Source organism: Vigna angularis, chromosome 2, assembly GCF_016808095.1.
Source record: "Vigna angularis cultivar LongXiaoDou No.4 chromosome 2, ASM1680809v1, whole genome shotgun sequence".
Lineage (NCBI taxonomy): Eukaryota > Viridiplantae > Streptophyta > Magnoliopsida > Fabales > Fabaceae > Vigna > Vigna angularis.
This window is the reverse complement of record NC_068971.1, coordinates 3,017,990-3,043,820: the sequence shown is the minus strand read 5'-3', so window position 1 is coordinate 3,043,820 and position 25,831 is coordinate 3,017,990. Positions and strand designations below refer to the sequence as shown.

Sequence of the window (25,831 nt, the reverse complement as noted above, 5' to 3'; positions counted from 1 at the left end):
ACAACACATAAAAAGAAAATAAAAGTAAAATGAGTCAAATTTTTGAAAGTTAAATTATATATATAGATGTAGACATATGCACACATAAACAACGAGTTCAAAAAACACAAACAAGGAGTTCAAGAAATTGATTGCAGAAAAAACAATAGATATGTTCACAATCTCTATCTTCTCTGAAATTTGTCCCATGGACTTATTCTTGCAATAAAAAGAAAAAGGAAAACTGATCAGACATTTTTAGAAGAGTGGAAGGAAGAAACCAAAGCATGAAGAGTACATAAATTGCATTACCAACAAAATCAGAATCTTAGATCTTCATGAAGGAGGGCAATTCCTTTTGTAGTCCGACTGACAATTTTCATGAATCTTGTTGCCCAGTTTTGGATGTAAGGGCGGACAGTAACGATAACCTTGAGGATAGTTCTTACAAATGATGGCTTGCTTATATTTATTATTAGTATTACCGGTCACAGGATTGCCCTCAGCAAGCATTCTGGCGGTGATGGTGGGAAATTGTGAGTCCAATGGATGGAGAATGGGGCAGTCTTGTAGGGAGCCATCACACAGAGACATGGTCTCATTGGAGTTGGACACAGCTGCAATGCTAAGATGTGCATGCAGCGTAATCACCACAACCCATATCAAGAAACCGGTTGCTGATCGCTTCTTCATGCTTCTCCTCACTTCTACACTGTAATGGACATCCAATATCTACCCCTTAATATATATACACATGGTAGTCCCACTATTACAGCTGCACTTCATTATGGTGGCTGTTGCAAATAATAAACCTAATAACTTTCTCCCTCATTAATTCTTCTTTCCCATGTGCAGTGGGGCATAAGAACATTCTTAGGAGAGTCTTTTTATTGGAATCGGGATCAGCAGTTCAGTTCAGTTTTCAATAGCGCGAATCTTAATAATTCAGAGATCAAGCTATTCATCCATTTTTTCTTAATACACTGCACCATCATTCCTAATTCAATTCAATTCATGCTGCACACAAAAAATATTCCTAATTCTTTTAAACAATTATCAATTGAAAAAAGCTAACAACAGAGGTGTTCTGTAAATTATCGTTGGGATAGTTTTTTCGATATATTAGATTATTATATATTTTAAATGAATATTTTACTTTTATTTTTTATTTTTAGTTAATTTATTTTTATTCTTTATTTATATTTTGAGTTAAGTCTATATTTTTGTATTTTAAATAAAATATCTTGTGTATATATTCAACGCAAAAATAAAATTCTTACTGAACACTCTTAATCACAATCAAAATGATTTATAATTTTATACATCAGAGATATTTACTTATTATAAATTCAATCAGAGCATAATTCTCTTTATATATAAAAGCGTAATCCGATCTTTTGATAAATTTATATAAATATTTTTAAAATTTGTATATATTCATTCGTATACATACATACATATCGATTCTTTTTAAGTAATACAAAATGATTTCTTATAAAGTGAAACTATAAAAGTATTTACAGAACAATATTTTTAAAACTCCTAAGATTATTCAAAATATTTTTGAATGTTAATACAAAAATAAAAATACTTAAAATGACTAGTAACCATATCATCTTTGATGTTAACTGTTTAAGACAAAAAGTGGTTTTCGTGTTTCAATTTTCTTACACCTTTCTAATACTTAATAAAAATTAATATTTTTGTTTTTCTATTTAGTTTATTCTAAATTATTTTAAATATTTAAATAATAATGCTATTTTATTTGATGTTAGATATAGGTGTATAACCGAGAGCATATGTGTATCATAACTATTTTTATGATGAGGAGTAATTAATATATATATATATATATATATATATATATATATATATATATTATTTTATTATTTTTATCTATATCAACATTAAAAAATTTATATATTTTAAAAAAAATAAAAAATAAGAAAAGATATAAATGAATGTAAAAAATTTATGTGTATTAAAATATCATTTTATTCTGTTTATATTATTATCCATTAAAAAATTAATAGCGGAGTAAATTATTATTGGGATAGTTTGTTCTCTTAATTACAATTGAAATGATTCATAATTTTATACATTAAATTCAATTAAAACATAATTCTCTTTATATATAAAAGATAAAAGAGTAACATTTTTTTTACATTCGATCTCTTTAATAAATTTATGAAAAATATTTTTTTAAAAAAAAATTGTGTATATTCATTCATATACATTATACATACATACTTATCGATTCTTTTTAACTAATACGAAATAATTTCTTATAAAGTGAAACTATAAAAGTATTTACAGAACAATAATTTTTAAAACTCATAAGATAATTCAAAATATTTTTGAATGTTAATACGAAAATAAAAATAATTAAAATGACTAGTGATGTTAATTTTTTAAAACAAAAAGTGTTACATGTTTCCTTTTTCAATTTTCTTATATATATATATATATATATATATATATATATATATATATATATATATATATATATATATATATATATATATATATATATTTGTTAACTTTTGTAACCTGATATTAAATTTTAGTTAGATATAAAATATTTTTATTCATAAAAAAATACTTTAAATAGAAGAGTATTTTAATAACTTTTATTTTTAATTTAAAATAAAAAAATAGAAAAAAGAAAATATTATTCAAATATTCTTTTGTTTAAAATATGTCTTTTGTCATGCATAAGAATTTTTTTATCAAATAAAATTGAGAAAATGTTACGTAAATTATCAAACTTATTTATATATATATATATATATATATATATATATATATATATATATAATTTTATCTTATCGTATAATTTATAAATTTATTATTTTTATTCTGTCTATATCAACATTAAATACTGGTAAACTTTTTTCTTTGTACATAAATATGTTTCTTTTAAGATATTGGATTCTAAACAAAAAAAATCAATCGAAGATATTTTTGCCAAGGCTGAAATTTCCATGAATGATAATAATAAATACAGAGAGCGGTGGCACCCAGTGCATTAAAGCCTCCCATGTTTTCGTAAAACATATACAGAAATCTGATTAATAAAAGTTTATCAATAATATGTGTATTACTAGTGTGTCCAGCTTTGCTTACAGTTTATCAATGGGCGCTACTTACAGACCAATTGCTTTGCGAAACATCCTCTTCTTCCTCCTCTCCTTGTGCCACCCTTACTTTTCCATAGCAGACGTTATTTACCGTCCCGTTGACCTTTTCACCGTAAGCTGTGGCTCCGCTTTAAACTTCACTCTCGATGGTCGGAACTGGACTGGAGATAGCAATACGAAATTCCTCTCCGACAGCAAGGACTCAGTTGCTGTTCAAGCAGACACACAATCAACAATACAGGGCCCTTACACTTATGCTCGTCTCTCTCGGCTTTTGCACCAAAATAGGCAAATTTGCCTTTAATATTACCGAAATCGGCAAAGTCAACCAAAATTACGAAAATGGGGAAGTCGTGGGAGGCCAAAACAACTTTAATTGAAGAAGTCGTGCCTCCCCTGCACGACTTCACCCTGTTCATTTGACCAGGGTTGAAGTCGTGCACCCCAAAAACGACTTTAGGGTATGGTAATCGATTACCACACATGTTGTAATCGATTACCATACCGGCTTTAATTAAAAAAATAAAAAATTTTGAAATCGTAGGGGGTTCACGACTTCAATAATAGAAGTCGTGCACCCCCAACACAACTTTACTTTTTTATTATTTTTAACTTTTATTAATTAAAATCATTTACAATTTCTAAAAAATATTTTAAAATGTATTTAAAATAATTAAAATTATATCTAATTAATAATAAATAAATTTCAATATTATTAAATAAATAAATTTCATACTTTTAATTATTTTTGTAATTAAATTAAACTTTTTATAAAAGAATTTCAATTAAATAATTTATAACTATAATTATCTAATTAAAAATTCAAAAAAAATTATATTTTATTATAATTTATTGTTTTTAATTTTTATTATTATAGTATATTTTTTTACAAAATTATAATTAATTAATAATAATTTCTTTCATTATAAACTATTTAAATTAATAAAATTTTTAAATATAAACTAATTAAATTAATAAAAAGATTAAATAACTAAAATCTAAAATCGTGGAGGGGGTTAACGACTTCTTGTACTGAAGTCGTGCTCCCCCCACACACTTTCACTTTATTACTTTTTTTAATTTAGAATGATTTATAATTTTTAAATTATATATTTAAATGTATTTAAAATATTAAAAATTATATATAATTAATATTTAAAGTTTCTAAATATTGTTAAATAAATAAACTTTATACTTTTAAATTATATATAATTAATTAAAGATGATTTTAATTATTTTAAATACATTTAAAAATATTCTAAATTATATATAATTAATTAAAGATGATTTTAATTATTTTAAATACATTTAAAAATATTAATAATTAAAGTTTTTTAATATTATTAAATAAATAAATTTTATACTTTTAATCATTTTTGTAATTAAATTAAATTTTTTATAAAAGAATTTTAATTAAATAATTTATAACTATAATTATTATAATTATCTAATTAAAAATTCAAAAAATTTTATACTTCATTATAATTTATTTTTTTAATTTTAATTATTATAGTATATTTTTTTACAAATTATAATTAATTAATAATAATTTTTTTCATTATAAATTATTTATGCATTTTAATTTATGTAATTATAATAATAATAGTTATAAATTATTTAATTAAAATAATTTTAAAAAATGTGATTAATTTAATAACCAAAATAAGTTTATTTATTTAATAATATTTAGAAACTTTAAATATTAATTATATATAATTTTTAATATTTTAAATACGTTTAAATATATAATTTAAAAATTATAAATCATTTTAAATTAAAAAAAGTAATAAAGTGAAAGTGTGTGGGGGGGGGGGGGGGGAGCACGACTTCAGTAAAAGAAGTCGTTAACCCCCTCCACGATTTTAGATTTTAGTTATTTAATCTTTTTATTAATTTAATTAGTTTATATTTAAAAATTTTATTAATTTAAATATTTTATAATGAAAGAAATTATTATTAATTAATTATAATTTTGTAAAAAAATATACTATAATAATAAAAATTAAAAACAATAAATTATAATAAAATATAATTTTTTTGAATTTTTAATTAGATAATTATAGTTATAAATTATTTAATTGAAATTCTTTTATAAAAAGTTTAATTTAATTACAAAAATAATTAAAAGTATGAAATTTATTTATTTAATAATATTGAAATTTATTTATTATTAATTAGATATAATTTTAATTATTTTAAATACATTTTAAAATATTTTTTAGAAATTGTAAATGATTTTAATTAATAAAAGTTAAAAATAATAAGAAAGTAAAGTTGTGTTGGGGGTGCACGACTTCTATTATTAAAGTCGTGAACCCCCCTACGATTTCAAAATTTTTTATTTTTTTTATTAAAAACGGTATGGTAATCGATTACAACATGTGTGGTAATCGATTACCATACCCTAAAGTCGTTTTTGGGGTGCACGACTTCAACCCTGGTCAAATGAACAGGGTGAAGTCGTGCAGGGGGCACGACTTCTTCAATTGAAGTCGTTTTGGCCCCCACGACTTCATTTTGAGTCAAAATTTGCCCATTTTGGTAATAAAGATGACAAATTTGCCTATTTTGGTGCAAAAGCCCGTCTCTCTCACTCCCAATTCACCTACTCCTTCCCCGTCACCACACAAGGCCCCTTCTTTCTTCGTCTCTTCTTCTACTCAACTTCATACCAAATGTTTGACCGCCCCAAAGCCAATTTCTCAGTCCAAGCAGGCCCATACACCCTCCTTCAACATTTCAATCCTTCCCTATATGCTGAAGCTGATGACGACCCAACCCACTCCGACATCTTGTTCAGAGAGTACTGTATCTACCTCCAACATGATCAGAGGCTCGACATAACCTTCGCTCCAAGTACCACAGAGTCGTACGCTTTCATAAATGGAATCGAGATTGTTTCAATGCCCTCTTATCTATACTACTCCAACCCTAATTACACTGTTCCTGACGACATCACTAGATTGCCACAATTTGTTGGTCACATGAACCAAGTATATATCATTACAAATAACTCTGCTCTCGAGACTAAGCACCGGTTGAAAGTTGGAGGAGCACAAATCTCCCCGTCACAGGACACTGGCATGCTCAGGGCCTGGGATACGGATGAGAAATACCTAATTACTGACAGTGGACCATCTGCTGATTATGCGAAAAAAACTAGTCTCAGCTTCGTTCAGATTCCTAACTACACGGCACCGGACCAACTATATCGCTCCGTAAGGAATATTGGAATGAATCCCTTTAAGAACCTCACATGGAAGCTTCCCGTTTATTCTGGATTCTTCTACTTGCTAAGGCTACACTTTTGTCAGCTTAACCCGGAGGTTCAAGAACGCGGTGAACAAATGTTTTACATCTTCATTCAGGATCAGTTGGCTGAAAGAGGGGCAGACATTCTCAAGTGGAGCGACAACAAGAAGGGTGTACCAGTGGTTAAAGATTACGCAGTTTACATTCCGGGAAATAAGGAAAAGGTATATCTTTCACTGGAAATGCATCCTAATAGTAAAAGCATCATTCAGGATGCACAACTCAATGCTATTGAAGTTTTCAAAATCAACAACACAACAGGTAGTCTCGCTGAACCGAATCCAGACCCTCGTTCACACACCGCCAATAAGCAAACCTCAAAGAAGAAAAATAGCGGCACCAAGAGACCCCTAACTGCCGCAGTCGCAGCTGCAGTTTCTGGTGTCGTTTTACTCTCCTTTATGGTGGTTTTCTTCATCAAAAAACTCAAGCAAAACGTTGCCGTTTACAAAAACCAAAAAGATGGAACTTCTCGCGGAGGTGGCTCTGGCTCATCATCGCTACCAACCAACCTCTGCCGTCACTTCTCAATCGCAGAAATCAGGGCCGCCACAAACAACTTCGACAAACTCTTCGTCGTTGGAGTGGGAGGCTTCGGCGACGTGTACAAAGGCTACATCGACGACGGCTCAACACCTGTCGCTATCAAAAGGCTCAAACCCGGTTCTCAGCAAGGTCTGAACGAGTTCATGAACGAGATCCAAATGCTCTCTCAACTTCGTCACCTCCATCTTGTTTCCCTCATCGGTTACTGCTACGAGAGCAACGAGATGATACTCATTTACGATTTCATGGATCGCGGAACCCTCCGTGACCATCTCTACGGAACCGATAGCCCTCCGCTCTCATGGAATCAAAGGCTTCAGATATGCATAGGGGCCGCACGAGGACTACATTATCTGCATACAGGTGCAAAACAGATGATCATTCACCGTGACGTGAAGAGCACAAACATCTTGTTGGATGAAAAATGGGTGGCGAAGGTTTCAGACTTTGGGTTATCTCGAATTGGGCCCACGGGTTCTTCAATGACCCATGTGAGCACAAATGTGAAAGGCAGTGTTGGGTATTTGGATCCGGAGTATTACAAACGACAGCGTTTGACGGAGAAGTCGGACGTGTACTCGTATGGGGTGGTGCTCTTGGAGGTATTGTGCGGGAGGCAGCCTTTGCTCCGAACGGCGGAGAAGCAACAGGTGTCACTTGTGGATTGGGCGAAGCATCGGTATGAGAAGGGGTTTCTGAGTGAGATTGTGGATCCAGCACTGAAGGGCCAGATAGCACCTCACTGTTTGCGCAAATTTGGTGAGGTTGCGTTGAGCTGTTTGCTTGAGGATGGGAATCACCGACCTTCCATGAACGTCGTGGTTGGAGTGTTGGAGTTTGTTATGCAACTTCAGCTTCAGGATGGTGCTAATGTCAATGTCGTGTTGGAAAGTGGTGGGGATTATGAAGACAGTACTACTGAGGACATGTTTAGCGGTAGCCATAGTAGTATGCATGTTTCGGACTTCAGTAATAGCAGTGGATTGAACTCTACAAGCTACGCGAGTCAAGAATCTGACAGGTTGATCTCAGAGCTTGTTTTCTCTGAGATTAATGATCCAAAGGGACGCTAATTAATCCACTTCAATATGCTGTTACTAGTATTTAATGAAGATTATTACTTTTTTATTCAAAATATTTAGTGGTATTAACTCTTTATATGCATAATTGTCGTAGCACTATTTTATACTTATATATATTTTTACACTCTTAATATGGATAATTGTCATAGCACTGTTATATAGTTATTTTTAGACTCTTTTAATGTGTAATTTTCATAGCGCTATATGTAGTTATTTTTAGTCTATATTCAAATTCTCTTTCTTCTAAATTTTATTTTGTAAAATGTTATACCTTGGAATATCACCAATAAAGTGTAAATAGATTCTTCTAAAATCATACTGCAGAGGATAAGACCTAGATGATAATGTTACTTAAAGTAATCACATTTAAGTTAAGATAAACTAAACAATCTTAGACTAAGCAAGGAAACAATAGGTCTTATATGAATATCTCAACCTTTTGTAAGAACACATACTACCCTCAACAGCTTTTAGATTCTTGTAACAAAAAAATCACAAATACTTCAACATCCATTAGCGCAATTTATAAGTTTTTATTTGAAGGAGAAAATTATAATTTTTAGGTTATAAACTTATTTTACACGTTTGGATGCATAAGAATTTATACAAGTAGAGTACACTAATCAAGTCACTACTTACTACATTTGCACAACATGCAACGTTGAAAGAAAAGAAAATCACAAATGTTGAAATTCTCGGAATGATTTAAAGAAAGTTTCACTAGTTATATATCTAAGGATCATGAGAGCAAAAACAACTAGGCATGTGATACTCTTCAACAAGAGTTTAAATTCAAATGTGACTACGGTCAAACTTCAATATCTCAAGAGAGAGTTTGAGAATAAAAAAAAAATGAAAGAAAGAGAAAGTTTGAATTAATACTTCAGTTTTTTATTGTTTGAATTGGTGACTCAAAATGAATCGGATGGATAGGGCTGGGCATAATTAATTTAAATACCCTAAACTTTAGTTTATCTCATATATGACTTGTTCATCATAATCTCAATTAATGTGGATAAAATTCCCATTAATTTATCCTATGGTGGTTTTAGAAATTAAGGACTTGTTCATCATAATCTCAATTAAGATAGACTCATATGACTTTAAATATTAAGATAATAAATTTAAGTAAAGTATTTGTCACTGACTGTTTCACATAATGCATCATTTTAGTAGAATCCATATAAAAATTAAGTTTGTTTTTATTAAGTACAAAAGATCATTTATATATATATATATATATTGAATAACTTTGTACTTCACTTGAATATGCATTTTTATGTTATCAAAATACTAATTACTTTTATCTTATAATTTTTCTCTCAATATTCATCAATTCCATATAAAATTTATATGTACATATATTATATATTAGAAAGTTGAGTTAATCTGAATATCTATGAATACTTAATTTATAATAAATATAATTTATTTTTGCGAATTCATATATTATCACATTATTTTGAAGACTTCCTTAAAATTTTATTTTAATGTAGAAATTTGATAAGATTCAAGGTTTATTAATGTTTTTTTATATTTATAAGTAAGATAAATACACACGTTATATATATTACTCTTTTTTATGAATATGTTATTCTTTAATAAAATAGGAAAAAACACTTTTCTTCTACTGATAATTTAAATATAGTCCATTAAGAAAATTAATTTAAAAGTTCAATTTCAAAAAAATGATCCATCTTTATTAACAGTTTAAAAGAATCACTTTCAACTAGAAACTTTTACTTTTACATAATTATATATTATTAATATATTCTACTTATACTTTTACATAAATTCCGTCTATTGATAATTTTATTTCAAAATATGAACATGATTCTCATTATTTTTAAATGTAATATTCTTTTACATTTTAAATAGTTGTAATTCAGATTATAAGTTCACGTAAACTACATAAATATTACTACAAAATAAATTTAGTTTTTAAATATCAATGTCCATCAAATTACAATACTATTGGATAATTAAACTGACATAAATATGAGGAATTTTTTAACATATTAGTGTTTGCTCAGCTAACTCTAATTTAATTTTTTAAAATAAAAAAGATAAAAAAAAAGTAACATTACTATTTATTTTTATTAAATAAATATTTGTTTGTGTCAGTTTAATAACATTAATTAAAACTATAATACTAAAAATAAATAAAGTTAATGTTCCCTTAATACACTAACCTTATTTAGGTTTATCATCTTTATTTAAATTATAGTCACTTAAGGCCAAATGTTAATAAAATTATTAAAAATAAATAATTTATTGTTGATTTAGTAGATCATAATTAAAATAAATAAAATTGATATATTTTAAAGTGAGGCTAGCCTTTCTTATTTTTAATATTTATAGTTTAGTTAAGTAAATGTTAGTTTAATTGATTCTAAGTTATATATTTTGAATTTCCATGCATTATTGAAATGAATATAAATTATAAATTATTTTTAATTTAAAGATTTAAATTCAAAATTGATAAATTTCTTTATTCATAATTTTATGTTTCACTTTCTTTATAATTTTAGTAACATTTATTTTCTTGATTGACGTTCATAAATCACCTCGAATTTAACTTTTTACTCGTATCATACTCATGTTTTATATCAATATTAATCTTTTTTATCTACATTTTTTTTTTCTGATCTCCTTCATCCAAATTTATTTTCTTCATATACATTTTTATTTTTTATCTACACTCATCTCCTTTATCTATTATAATTTTTTATTCTAATTTTTTTCATTTATATAATTTAAAGATGAAAGTACTATACGATTTTTTTGAGTATCATTCTGCCAAACTGATGCAAAATAATATTAAAAATATATTTTATTTAACATTCGTTAAACCAATATTAAATTGAATAAATTTCAAAATAAAAAAAAAATATTAATATCGGTCAAGCTCACGATAAACTATTTTAATTAAAAACATAATTTAAAAATGGGCAAATAATAAAATTGGTTAAGACCACACTAGTTAGACTCAATCTTCAAAAGCCTACTTAACAAATTAGTATCAACGATTTTATAGTTAGGGACATGTACATGTGCAATACAAATTCATTATTAATAACTAATTGACATCGACTTTTATTTGTTACTGTCGATTTTTGGTTTACAATAAATATCTGTTTTAATGTACATGTTAATGAAAAATAAAATACTTACGGGTTATAATTAAGTTAAACCTCCCTCTCTACTACTTATAGTTTCGTCAATGTGTATTTTGATGTCTATAAGAATTTAATATATATCATCTAATCATTAAAAGAAAGTTAACATATTCTTGTAATAAAAATGTAAAGTTTATAATTAAAAATTATTAATAATATTCTACAAAGCAAGTAATTACTTGTTTTTGACGAATGCTTTACTAAAAGATCAAAATTGTTTAATTTCAAAAAACTGAAATATGTATGATATTTAATCTTTATAAAAGTAAAAAAGTAATACAAAATTATAGAGGTAAGAATTAGATTGAAAAATTTATATTTTTAGTTAGTCGACAAGTCAATGAGCAAGTCATGCAATGATATATTCATTAAATAGAGGAAACATTTGTGGATAGAAAGCATAATTGCTAACAATATATGCACTTTTCTATCCTTCTGGCATTGAAAGAAGATTATGAAAGCTTAATGATCAGTGTGAGAATGTTGAAGTTGAAAGAAAATAAGGAAGCATCCCATTACGTGCAAACAAATGTTTCTAATAATTTTAAGGAGTCTTCTTACAAGTCTTCCCCTTTGTTCTTTGGGTAGTTCAATATTTATTGTCCTTTCTTTTTCTCATTAAAGAAATAAGTGTTTGTGATTTAACTTTCTAGAATTAGTTAAATTTAGTGTTCCCACTTGGAATTCAACTTCTTTTAACGGAATATTTAATGATCTGAAATCTTTGATTTATTAATATATAAGATGAGGAGTGAAAAATAAGGAAGAAAATAACGTTTTAATAACTACAAATGAGTTATCGAGTTTAATATTAACAACTAAAATAGTCTTTAAGTAATTATTTAAAGAAAAGTAAATACCAGTGAAAAATCACACTTTATATATTTCAATTTGAATAAATGAAAAGTTATTTCTCTTTAATTTAAAGAAACGTGATCAATTATTTACCTAAAGCAAATAAAGAGTATAAATTTTATATAATTAACTTAAAATAGTTATTAAGATTTCAATAATTTTTTGTAATTTATCACATACAATTATCTATTTTATTATTTTTAAGCTTATAACAATTATTTCACATGTATAACTTTATTTCGTAGAAAATACAAAAGAATGGGTGCGATAATCAAAATGTTGTAATTTTAATTTATATACATAATTTTTAGTCTACAATTGTAATAAAAAATTTAAATATTTACAAGTTTTGTATTAGAAGGGGTGTCTGATAAAGGAATTGACACCGTTATTAAACTGTGGATTGTAACATCCCGATTATATAATAACAAATATTACATAATAAAGACGTCAACATTCCAATAAAGAGAACAGTCGGATCATGACGTGTAATTAAATGTAAAATTACAGTCATCCAGAAATAAAAGAAAACGGAAATTCAAACTTAAATAGCTTAAAGAGTCGAACACTACACGTGTTCAGATGGGAAACTCTAAGAAGACTACTCCGCAACCTTAGTATCCTCCAGCTCTTGCTCCAAAGAGATCTCCTCAACAACGTCTGCTCCCATCCAAGTGGATGATCATCGCCAAAGAAACATACCCAAACAGCACACAACACAAACAATGCAAGGGTGAGCTAGATATAAAAAGCATGTTATACCAATATCACAGTTAACTCATGGTATCATACATAAATTCATATAAAAGAACAATTATAGCATGCTCATTGAACCACAACTCACACATCTTTACACTCGCATAGTTCTGCTGGCACTCCCCAACACTATACAAGGTAAATCCACACATACGACTCATCCGGATTTGTATTACTGTCGAACCAACAGTCGTCTTTGCACTCGCATAGTCTGTTGGTCTTTCTCCAACACTAGCAAGGTAAATCCCCAACCTGCCTATCTCTGCCATTAAAGGCTATAGACGAGGACCTCCCTCTACTCTCACCACTGACACTGTTCTTCTCTATGTGAGCATGAACAATGCTTTGAGTGTAGGGATAGACAGACCGATCCTAGGTTCACTACAGTTATACTCAACAACCACAACATCACATAGTCACTTGTGGTCATCTCTCCCAGAGATGTCCACTTCATACTCACATACATCATTTATATTTACAATTATATCATTGCAGTAATTTATCATATTTCGTACATTCTCATGCATTCACATACTTTCACATAAATCCCATCACAATATACATTACAAACATTTGTACACATAGTTCAATTTAATAGAAAATGGATTTAGAATACATTTTTGGTAGAGTACTCATTGAACGAGCACTATTCACCGAACACCATGGGACGCACGTTCTGAACGAACGCCATTTGCGAGGCCGGACACTATTTGGACGAACGTCCTCATGTCAGGTCGAACGCTCATAACTGAATGCCGAATGCCATTTGCCGAACGCGAAAACCGAACGCTATAGTTGAATACTTGGCCGAACGCTAACGAGCACAATCTGAACGGACGCTATGAGAATTAGGCCGAACGCTACAAACCGAGCACCATAAGGCCGAACGCTATTAAACGAACGTACAAACACCAATCGCTCCTCATACGGATGCTCGTTACCTTAGATCAAGTAATGATCGAACGCTAATAACCGAACACTGGGATCGAACACTCCACGGACGTACACTGTGAGACTGAACGTTATTAATCTAAACACTCTCAGGACGAATCATTGCTAGGTAATCACTGTTTGGACGAACGAACAATAGATCATAAACACTGTTTGGTCGAATGCTCACTAGGACGAACGCTATCAGATTACTGCCAATACTGTTTAGATGAACGCTACACAGATCAAATATGATACGACCGGATAATCACTGTTTGGACGAACGCTCGCCCACAACAGCAGGCCGAACGCTCAACTGAGAACAAAGGCCGAACGCTTGATCGAGCCATTTGGACGAACGTCTAATGTGGCTCAAAACGGACGAACGTCCAATTTAGATCAAATTGGACGAACGCTCACTCTAGCATCGCGCGCTCAGGCGCGACATGCCAGGTGCGACTCTTCCAGAGATTGGGGCGCCTGGGCGCGACAGGGGCGCCCGGGCGAGAATTCTGCAGAATGCAGAATTCTGCAGATTTGAGGCCAGAACCTCGTTTTACCATTTTCAACCCTTTTATTTAACTTCTAACACCCTAAATTCATGTTTTATACTAGATTGGACTTACCTAATTGATTATAACCGTTCCTTATTCAATTCTTAAGGGATTCATACTCAAATTCAACCATAAAATACAAATTTTCATAACTTTGATACTAAAAATCCAATTCCACTACTGTGCACCTATTTTGATCAATTTGATAACTCTAACAAGTCACAATACAGTGGGTGAAACTGTTCCAAATGCTCAATAACACTCTAGACCCCAAATACTCAAAACCACTACCTCACTTCCTCTCCAAATAACTAAAAAGCTACAAAATCCTAATTTCCTTCAATTCCAAAACATAAAAGATTACATACATGAATCAACATATCATTTTCAGTCCAACCATACACACAACCTCAAATTTCCAGCATCTACATCATGCAACAACTACCAACATACAGAAAATCCAACTCCCCTTACCTCTTGAAGACTTCCTTGAATCTTTCTCCCAAAAGATTTGCAGAAAAGCTCTGGACGTTCTCTGTCTCACCTTTCCCAAATCTGCAGCAAGCCTTTTGCTCCTCCAGATGCAGCACCGAACACTCCACTCAGAGATATGGCAGCAAGAATTCTACTCTTCCCGAAGTTCAGAACCAATACCCCATGAATCCAAGGCTTTTTACCTATAAGGGAAAAGAAATTGGACCCTCCACAACTGGAAGAATCACAACCGTTCCCTTCCACTCCTTGGTGCAGTGTCCACTAACGAAGGAGATGATGGTGTCTCCCTTGGTGGATGAAGCAATCCAAAAGTGGAAAGACCCACCACCCACCAGCTGCACCACTCTGCAAACAGGGAGCCCCTCCACTTTCTCCAAGTGCAGCCGCCCACTTCCCCACTTCCAGAAACGTGCAGCCGCCCCTCCTTTTACCACTCACAATGTGCTCCTCTTCCCCCACCACTTCCTTCTTTTTTAAAATAAAAAGGACACTCGGTCCTTACATTCTCCCCAACAACAAAAATTTTCGTCCTCGAAAATTCGGCGTTACAAGAACAAGTCGAGGTAGGTTACTCCCACCTCACCTCTAATTTCCAGGTAGAGTCGCTTGTTCTACCATCCCAGATGACCTTGACTCGTTTGACAGTTTGTCCTTAATCCTTACTGGTTGCACTTGAGCTGACAAATCTTCTCCGACTTGAACACCCTTAACTTCAAGCACTGTCCTAAGGTGATCTTCATGCTTACGTGAAGGAGGTAAGCCAGAAACTTCTTCACGAAACCTACTGCGAGGTTTACACTCTGACTCTCCTGCGCCGCATGATCCGAAACTTGAGTCACTTCCATATGTGACAACACTAAGAAGCAACTAGCACCTTCCAGGAGGTCTTGCTTCACGACGCCGATCGACAAAGACATCTTTGTCTTTATCCGGAAACAACACCTTCTTATCATCACAGTTGATAAGGATGCTCTTGATGGATAGCCAATCCATTCTCGAAATACTTCTAATCCTTGCAAAGGTAAACTGATGAGATTTACCTTGAACCGACGTCCCTTTACGACATTCGGATAACGGACACACACAGAAGAAGTCCCAATTAATCCTGATGTTGGTGTAGACACCAACAGGTCATCGCCTAACTCTTCTACAGACATACCCAAATTTTTCAACACCTGCCTTCGCTATGAAGGAGTGTGTTGTCCCCAAATCAAAAGCACAACACAAAGCATACCGAGGAAGTAAACAATTACAGATGAGGATGTTACCTTAGCTGACTGCTTCTGATCCCACCAAGGCGTACACTCTGCCCGTCGTCGGAGTTCTGCCACCTTCCCTGGGTGGAGGCAAACCAGTCCTCTGCGCTTGAGATCCTGATCCTACTGTAGAAGTACACTCAGCAGCATAGTGCCCTTCTTTCCCGCACTTGAAACACTTCAATACTCTTCTTTCCACAGGGCAGTTGCTACGATAATGAGGTCCTCCACATTTAAAACATTTAACGTTGCCAGATGGCCCTGACTGCGCCGATGGTTGATAGGATGAACCCTTAGACCCAGAATAGAATGATGGTCTAGCGTATGGCGTCTTCTTAATGCTAATTCCATCACGAGATCCAGATGGTCCCCCACTCCTAGCAGGCTGATCCTGCTGTCCTTCAGGTTCACTCTTCGTCTTCTCTAGATCACGAGACATCTCCACCAATGTAGGGAACTCTCTGATGCGTAACCCTTTTACCAGCAACTTGATATCCTTCCTCAAGCCATTCTCAAATTTTCTGCACTGCCACTCTTCATCTACTGCCATAGTGTTGAAACGAAGCAAATGCTTGAAGCGGTTTGCATATTCCGACACCGATCCGTTGCCTTGCACCAACTCTAGAAATTCCACTTCCTTTGCAAATCTCACACTGTTTGGGAAGTACTCAGTGTAAAATTTGGTCTTAAACAACTCCCAAGTAATAGGAGTCCCACTCCTTTCAAGGATCATCTTCATGCTGTTCCACCAATGGCCAGCTTCCCCAGTAAGCAGATATTGAGTATAAGCTAACTTCTTCTCATCAGGACACCCCTTAGCTTCGAATATCCTCTCCATGTCTCCAAACCAGTGATCAGCTTCATCAGGCTTGCACTTGCCAGTGAATCTCGTTGGGCGATGTTGCAGAAAACTCTCCAAACTCCACTCTTGCGCAGGAATAATAACGGAAGAAACGCTTGGAGGAGTCCTAGCATTAGTCATAAATTCCATCAACTCCCTCTGAGTGTTCTCGGAAGACACTCTCGCGTTCTCTGCCGATACCCTTGCGGCTTCAAGATTTTGCAATGCAAAGGTATTCTGTTGAACCAATGCAGCATTCTGCTGTTGCAACGTCTGGAGCACCTCATTCAGCATCTGATTAGAGTCAAGTTGATCGACTCGCGGAGGAGAACGATGAGGAGACGTGGGTGCCATCTTCTGTCCACACGAAGGAGATGATGGTGTCTCCCTTGGTGGATGAAGCAATCCAAAAGTGGAAAGACCCACCACCCACCAGCTGCACCACTCTGCAAACAGGGAGCCCCTCCACTTTCTCCAAGTGCAGCCGCCCACTTCCCCACTTCCAGAAACGTGCAGCCGCCCCTCCTTTTACCACTCACAATGTGCTCCTCTTCCCCCACCACTTCCTTCTTTTTAAAATAAAAAGGACACTCGGTCCTTACATGGATCACTGATTAATTCCATAGATTGTATATATAAAAAGATTGAAAAATATGCAACTATCAAAAATGGATTGATCTCTAATTTAAATGTAAATTATATTGTTATTATAAATTAATATTACAAAAAAAATAAGGGGTTGGAAAATATAAATATTATAATAATTATATATTTACTATATTTTGCAGGTAAATATCAATGCAGCTGTTTGGTGATTATCATACATAAAATATTAAACAAATTTGATTTTAGTCGTTTTTTCAAAATTTGTTTTTATATTTTTAAATTGATGTATTCAATCCTCTCTCTTTTTAATATATTATTTTAGTTCTGTATATTTAAATTTAATATCTAATGAATTTTTTTGACTGTGACAAGATGTGAGGACTCTTTAAAAAAAATGCATAGTGGAGTCCACGTGGCAGCAGGAGGACGAGCCACCTCAGTAGTGAACATGGCCGAAAACAGTGCCCGACAACCACTAACGGACGCCAGCTGCCGCACGTTCAGTTGAGTCAGCAGCGTCAGTGGAGCGCCGTCTGCCAGGGTGTGAACGTGCGTCCGGCAGTAGTGGAGTCCAGGTGTCCGCTCGGGAGTGGACGACCGTCTGTTATGGGCTGTCAGAGAGGCCGCGCAGTGCGATGCCAACATAGCTGCCAGAGTGGACATGCGTTCGGTGGCGAGTGGGAATTCTGAACATATTCCCCACTCACTCTGCACATCCCTCTCTTCCTGATTTCTGAACTCTTTCTTTCCTCCTTCTCTCTACACTCTCTGCCTTCTCTCTAAGGTGCCACCATTCACCTCCTCCGTTCTACACTCCGGCAACTTAGAAGGACGAACGACATCCGGGAATTTCACAGAAGACGTTCGTTTCAGACTAAGCTAGTAAGTTTTTCCCACTCTCTGGACGTTCGTTTTCCTGGCATGCAAACTCATTTCTGAGTTGTACGTTCGTTATTTCCTTTGGGTAGAGAAGTTGTTGGGGTTCGCTCGTACAGTGGATTAACGAGCGTGGGCTAGTGGAATTTGAGTGGAGAAGCGTTGTGTGCGTCTGTGAACGTTCGTTCATTTCCAGGTAAGGGAAGCTTATTTAATTTAATTGTTTTGATGTATGTTGTATGTGAACGTTCGTATGAGTATGATGTATGATGATTGATGAAATTGAATGATATGAACGTTCGTTATTTCGCTGTATGAGAATAATACATGCTGATGTGGATGTGATTTAAATGTATGAACGTTCGTTGGATTGGTGAAATGAAACGTATGAAAATTGCATGATATGAGTCGTATGAAATCTGATATTTTTGGGTGATTGGAACGAACGTAATTATGTAATTATGATGAGAAGTGAACTGAAAATGTAAATGAACTCCCCATGAAATTCACGTTCGTACTGGACGTTCCTTGACCGTTTGGTTTTTCGTAGTAAAATGTTTGAAATGTTGATTCGGTCATTTGAGTAAATTTGTGGTTGAGGACGAGCGTCCTCACTCTAAAATGTTCTATTTGAGCGTTCGGTCAAACACTGTTGAAGCTAATGTTTTGGATAAACTTCTATCTCTTTGTAATTGTCTATGTATATGCAACTGTTTATCTTAACCGTTCGAAAATACTTCTTTAAAAGTATCTTAGTTTATTTTTCAAGTTCTACCAATCTGAGCTATTAAACGTTCGGTCTTATACCGAGCGTTCGTCCATATATTAAACTGAACGTTCGTCCTAATCTTATATTGAACGTTCGTCCTAGTCTTATACTAAACGTTCGTCCAAGTTGGTGTTCAGTCTTATACTGAACGCTCCCTCTAATAGGCGCTCGGTCTCACACTGAGCGTTCGTCCCAAATGGCGCTCGGTTTTAATCTGAGTGTTCGCTCTAGTTGGTGCTCGGTCTCAAACTGAGCGTTCGTCCAAATAGTGCTCGGTCCTGAACTTAGCGTTCGTCCTTTAGAGTGCTCGGTTTTATAATGAGCGCTCGTCCTAATTGTTGTTCGGTCTTATACCGAACGTTCGTTAAAAAAAATGGTATTCGGTTTTATTCTGAACGTTCGTTCTAAAACAGGGGCTCGGTCTTATATTAAGCGCTCGCTCAAAATGGCGATCATATATCTAACGTTCGTTCTCCGATTCTTAACGAGCGTCCTCTTGGTCAAAGTCTGCAACGTCCGTCCTCGTATTCTTGGTGAGGGTAGGACATTTGGTTTTTGATGCTCATCCTTATAAATGATGAAAATGGATATGAATTAATGAATAGTGAATGATGAACAGTATACGAGATGAAAATGAAACTATGATTACTGAACGAGCGTTCCAGGTAGGAACGACTCAGATGAATGTTGAAATTCGTAAAGTATGACTGTGGGAAGTTAATGCTGGCTGTTCAATCCTGATATTCCGTGAGTGATCGTCCTCAAGTAGAGGCACACGTCATGCGTGGGAATGGCAGGAGGTCGTCGTCCTTAGAGGTACTTTGGACGGACGTACTAACCTCGGGTGGCAGCTGATGAGGATGCCAGTTACCACACCACCCGGGTGCCAGAACGCTTGTAACTACGCAGATTTCATACAGTCCGGACAATCAGTCGTGTTGAGTCTTATTTTGTGCATGCGTTATAATGCCTTGATGTGTGATGAATTATGTAATGAATTGTATGACTGATGCATGAGTTAAATTAAGTAAGCTTACCCTTTCGTTTCCTTGTGTTGTCTATTGTCCTTGTACGTCCGTCTTGTCATTGCAATGATCATCCGTGTGGATGTGAGCAGACGGAGACGAGCGTTTGGAAGAGGTGCTGAATGAAGAGAACCTGGTTGATGTTGAAGTAAAGACCGAGCAGTGAGGCGCTCGGCCAGTTATGTAGCCTGTATTAGAGTGGTCGTTCGACCATCTTGTCTTGTTATTTTAAACTATTAGACCGTTCGGTATGTGTGCCGTGTAAATCGTTCGGTCAAGTTTCGTGTACTTTCGGCTTTTTCATTTGTAACTCTGAAGACGTGCGGCTTTGCATGTCCGTTTTGTTATTATTGTAAGACTGTACTCAAGGACGGTCGTTCTTGAGCGTTGATTTGTTTTTAGTGGGAAAACTGTATTGAAATATTATTAAATGTGATTTTCTGATTTTATGGTTTTATGCTGTATTTTTGGGATGTCACATTAGTGGTATCAGAGCAGTTTTGTTCTTTTAAGGACACTGTAGGTTATGAGTACACTGTGTTTTTGCTGTGTGCTTAAATTGCGTTTAATGAGTTATTTTCGACTCTTTGAACAGGACTAACGTTCGTTCTTTTCTCCGTTCCAGAGAATCAATGGCACCTAGACTTCCTCCTCCTCCACCACAGACCAATGAAAACGATGTGCCCAACAACACCAGATTGTTGGAATCAGTGATCGAAAGGCTACAAGAGCAGAATGTTGTTCTGATGCAGCAAAACGCGACTAATTCACAAAATCTCGAAGCTGCTCGCGCCAATTCTGAAATGACTCAGAGGCAGCTGATGGAGATTCTTGCAGCTACTAGGGGTACGCCAGGAGCATCTGCTTCAAACACTACTCATCAGGCTGAGTGGAGTTTGGAAAATTTCTTGCAGCATCGTCCTGCAAAGTTTGATGGGAAATGCCTTCCCGACGGAGCTGATCAGTGGATAAGGGACATGGAGCAGATCTACAATGCCAAGCGATGCCCAGAAGACAACAGGTTAGCGTATACTGAGTATCTGCTGACTGGGGAGGCCAGTCACTGGTGGGCAAGCGTTAAGATGATACTAACGCAAGATGAAAGTCCTATTTCCTGGGAAGTGTTCAAGGAAAAATTCTATGAGGAGTATTTCCCGGACAGTGTCCGTTTCGGCAAAGAAGTGGAGTTTCTCCAGTTGGTGCAGGGCAATATGTCTGTTTCTGAGTACACTAACAGGTTCAAGCACTTGGTCCGTTTCAATACCATGGCTACTAGTGAAGTGTGGCAGTGCCGGAAGTTCGAAAATGGGTTGAGAAGTGATCTGAAGGTACTAATCTCCAGCCTTTGCATTAAGTCTTTTCCTGCCATGGTTGAGAGAGCAAAAGTGTTAGAGAAAAATGTGGCTGAAGCAGAACGACTGAAGAAACAGCAACAACCAACTAGAGGGCCGATCATGTCCAGGCCGAATCTGAATCGGAACAGGTTGCCATATGCTCGCCCAGCACAACCATCTAATTCCCAGGCTATGGTTGTTGGCGGACAGTCTGGACGGCACGGATCAGTCAAGTGTTTCCAATGCGGAGGACCACACTACCGGTCGTCTTGCCCTCAGTTATTGGGAGTGAAGTCCTACACTCGTTGTGGAAGAAATGGTCATATAGAACGTGAGTGTAGAATGGGTGGACGAGCGGTAATGAGGCCGCCAAATGCCGGGAGGATGCAACAGGATCGGGGTGGACGAGCACAAGCTGTTGGTCGAGTGTATGCGATCACGGGCGCCGAAGCTGCCAGCTCAGGTACGCTCGTCACCAGTACTTGTTTGTTGTTTGGAATGTCTGTTTGTGTGTTGTATGATTCGGGGGCAACACACTCCTTCATTTCGAAGGCGTGTGTTGAGAAATTGGGATTAGCCGAACGCGAGATGCAGTTCGACTTGGTAGTATCAACCCCAGCGGCTGGTGAGGTTAGGACGTCTACTGTATGTGTTAAGTGTCCTATAGAGGTTGAGGGGCGAAATTATAAAGTGAATCTCATCTGTCTACCCTTGAAAGATTTAGAAGTAATCTTAGGAATGGATTGGCTGGCTGCCAATCGCATTCTCATAGATTGTGGTGCAAAGGAATTGGTGTTTCCGGATGAATATGAAGTAGAGCTATCTGTGATGCTCGGTCAATTGAAGGAAGATATAGTGGATGGCGCCAGTTGTTTTCTGATCATGACGCATTCGGACGAACGAATTGAAGATTTGAATCATGAGCGATCGTCTAGTAAACCGAATGGAGGACGATCAGTCGTGGATGAATTCTCTGATGTATTTCCTGATGAAGTGCCTGGATTACCTCCTCCACGCGAGGTGGAATTTACTATCGACTTAGTGTCGAATGCTGGACCTATCTCTATTGCACCTTATCGGATGTCGCCAGCAGAGTTAGCTGAACTCAAGGAACAGATTGAAGAGTTAATGGATAAGCAGTTTATCAGACCTAGCGCATCACCTTGGGGAGCGCCGGTACTCTTAGTGAAGAAGAAGGATGGTAGCTCTCGTCTCTGCATTGATTATAGGCAGTTAAACAAACTGACTATCAAGAACAAGTACCCTTTGCCTAGGATAGACGACCTACTAGATCAATTACATGGCGCGGTCATATTTTCAAAGATTGATTTACGGTCGGGATATCATCAGATTCGGGTGAAGGAAGAAGACATCCAGAAGACAGCCTTCCGATCTCGATACGGACACTACGAGTATGTAGTAATGCCGTTCGGTGTGACAAACGCCCCAGCAATATTTATGGACTACATGAATCGTATCTTCAGACCGTATCTAGACAAGTTCGTGGTCGTCTTCATTGATGACATTCTTGTCTACTCCAAGAGCTATGAAGAACATGAGGATCACTTGAGGATCGTTCTAGGCGTGCTAAGAGAAAAGGAGTTATATGCCAAATTCTCTAAATGTGAATTCTGGATGAAGGAAGTGCCATTCTTGGGACATGTGGTTTCAGCTGAAGGAATCTCAGTAGATCCGGCTAAAGTAAGAGCAGTACTGGAATGAGAGAGTCCACGCTCAGTTACCGAGGTTCGTAGTTTTGTGGGACTCGCGGGCTACTATAGACGGTTCATTGAAGGATTTTCCAAAATAGTAGCTCCGCTTACTCAGCTGACCAGAAAGGATCAACCGTTCGCTTGGACCGATCGGTGTGAAGGAAGTTTCCAGGAATTGAAGAATAAGTTAACAAGCGCCCCGGTACTGGTCATACCTGACACGGCTAAACCCTTCGTGGTATATTGTGACGCGTCTCATCAAGGTTTGGGCTGTGTACTCATGCAAGAAAAGAGGGTGGTTGCTTACGCTTCTCGGCAACTGAAGGTTCACGAGAAGAACTACCCAACTCACGACCTGGAGTTAGCAGCGGTCGTCTTTGCTTTGAAGATCTGGAGACACTACTTGTATGGATCAACATTTCAAGTGTTCAGTGATCACAAGAGTCTCAAGTATCTATTTGATCAAAAGGAGCTGAATATGAGACAGAGACGTTGGCTAGAGTTCTTGAAGGACTACGACTTTGAACTACTCTACCATCCGGGAAAAGCTAACGTTGTAGCAGACGCTTTAAGCAGAAAGGTAGTTCACGTCTCCTCCATGATGGTTGACACGACTGTCGCGGTCATACAAATTTGATGTGCATAAATTAATGCAGTATATTACTAGGAAGTGACTCCTAGGTCGTCTCTCAAGGATCAATTTGGGTTCAGTCTCAGATTTTACACGAAAAGGGGGGGTTTTGTGATATGGTTTTGTGCAGTAAAATTAAAGTGGACTGGAATTTAAACGAGACAGAATTTAAAAACACTGAAATAAACTTTAAAGACAATAAAAACTGGACGATAAAGGACGATAAAAATGGAACAGTAAATATGCAGAAACGGTAAAAACATTGTAATTAAAATTTTCCAAAAGCATTAGTAAAAATAAACGATAAAAACAACGTCTGAAAATAAGATGAACAGGAAAATACATTGACCGAATTTTAACGTTTAAGAAAATAGTAAACGGTAAAAATAGAAGCACTTGACTAAAAATAAAATTCATCAAACATTCAACACTTTGATTAAAATTCTTGAACGGTACAACTAAAAATGAAACGAGCAAATGTGACAGGTTCAGAAATGAAAACTACACACTGCTGAAATTAAAAACACAGGTAGCTTTGAAAAAGGAAGAGGCGAGAGCCTCCTCCCAGACGTGGATGCTATCCTAGACTACTCCTAAAATCTGATGAATTTCTTCTTTGCTGCTGATGCTAATTTATAGCTATTTCTCTGGAGAAACTCTCGTGACTTCTCATCTTCTCATTTTGCCCGTGAATCTACAAATCCTTAGATGTGCCAAAGTCAAGAAAGTGGGGCCTTGCTTGTCTTCTTCCTCATTGTGGCCGTGACCTCTCCATTCTCATCCAAAATCCAACACTAGTGCCATTTCTTTTTCTTCTTTCTTCTCCCTTGAACGTAGCTGCTGCCAAGCTGGATGGTTTTTCTAATGCTAGACCAGAACTGTAGAGCTTGCTGGACTGTGAAGACCGTGAGTGCTTCTGCCATCTTCCGTCCAAGCTGCTGCTGCTTTCCACCGTGTGAAGTGTTGGGAGTTCTCTTCTTTTCCCAGCAGCTGAAATGAAAGCCGTGAGCCTTTCTCTATAAATCAACACACCCCTTTTTCTCTGTTTGAAACTGCTTCACGTGGCTGGACTGCTGTCCTTCATTTCTGGATCTGCAACCAAGCTATTATATTGGACCAGCCGTGACTTCTTTTCTCTCAACATGGTGGATGCTTGCTTCCTTCCTTGTGCTTGTTCCGTGAACATACCATTCCAACGTTAGCCTCCCAAAACCGTGATCTTCAACTCCTAGGTGGTGGCTGGATTACAGCACCGTTTTCCATTTCAGTTTTCACACGTCCAGCCCCTCTTCTTCAACCATTTCAGCTGCTTGCTTGGGCCACTTTGCTGGATGAAGGCCGTGAAACTCCTTCTTTCTCTCAACATCATCCTTCTTCTTTACTTCCAGCAGCTACCGTGGACTTCCATGCCTCTTCTTCTTCATTCTTCCAAGTGCTTGCTAACATTGGTGGCTGCTCCAACTCTAGGCCGAGAAGGTGGTTGCAGCTGGAAGTATGGCTTCCTTCTCATTGAAATGTGTGGTGTGTTGTTTCAAAGCAATTCTGAAATGAGTGATAGTGGACATTTTATTTTTCAACAAAACCGTGACCTCCACTAAATGGTGGCCCCTTATTTGATTCCAACTAAGGCTTTTCATACAATTCTCTTGTCATGAAATAGATTGTTGTGTATGTGCTATTTCCAAAGCATGGTGGTCCCTTCATCATTTCACTTTAAGTCTTTAATGTTTTGCCAACGTGAATTCACCAAGCTATTCTTCCAAAACATTTGATAAAACCGTGTAAATAAGTGGTGGCCCCCTCTTAGATTCCAACTTAGATGCTTGCCAAATTGAGTTGGCCGTGTGGTGTTGTAGTTGCACTTCACCTTCCATTTCATTTAATATTTATGCCCAGCTTTGTAAAAGAAAAAAACCTTGTGTGTGTGGCCCTGACTTTTCAATAAAGGTGGTC

At 35.5% G+C, this 25,831-nt stretch overlaps 2 protein-coding genes across 2 annotated transcripts; both read left to right on the top strand.

Moving 5' to 3' along the window:
- The first annotated feature begins 3,114 nt into the window (after window positions 1-3,114).
- Window positions 3,115-8,202, top strand: LOC108327153 (receptor-like protein kinase FERONIA). Its single transcript, XM_052872136.1, has 2 exons — window positions 3,115-3,330; window positions 5,573-8,202. The coding sequence occupies exons 1-2, from the start codon at window positions 3,115-3,117 to the stop codon at window positions 8,048-8,050; spliced, it is 2,694 nt and encodes an 897-aa protein (XP_052728096.1). The 3' UTR covers window positions 8,051-8,202.
- A 12,631-nt stretch (window positions 8,203-20,833) lies between these two features.
- LOC128195166 (uncharacterized) lies at window positions 20,834-23,611 on the top strand. Its single transcript, XM_052872134.1, has 2 exons — window positions 20,834-21,998; window positions 22,308-23,611. Exons 1-2 carry the CDS (start codon window positions 20,834-20,836, stop codon window positions 23,255-23,257), a joined length of 2,115 nt encoding a protein of 704 aa, XP_052728094.1. The 3' UTR covers window positions 23,258-23,611.
- The last annotated feature ends 2,220 nt before the right edge of the window (window positions 23,612-25,831 follow it).

Coding starts and splice junctions, on each gene's coding strand:
- LOC108327153 (XM_052872136.1), top strand. CDS start 3,115: ATGGGCGCTACTTACAGACCAATTGCTTTGCGAAACATCCTCTTCTTC. Junction 3,331..5,572: donor ACAGCAAGGACTCAGTTGCT/GTTCAAGCAGAC, acceptor TCAAATGAACAG/GGTGAAGTCGTGCAGGGGGC.
- LOC128195166 (XM_052872134.1), top strand. CDS start 20,834: ATGGCACCTAGACTTCCTCCTCCTCCACCACAGACCAATGAAAACGAT. Junction 21,999..22,307: donor CGCCGAAGCTGCCAGCTCAG/GTACGCTCGTCA, acceptor GCATTCTCATAG/ATTGTGGTGCAAAGGAATTG.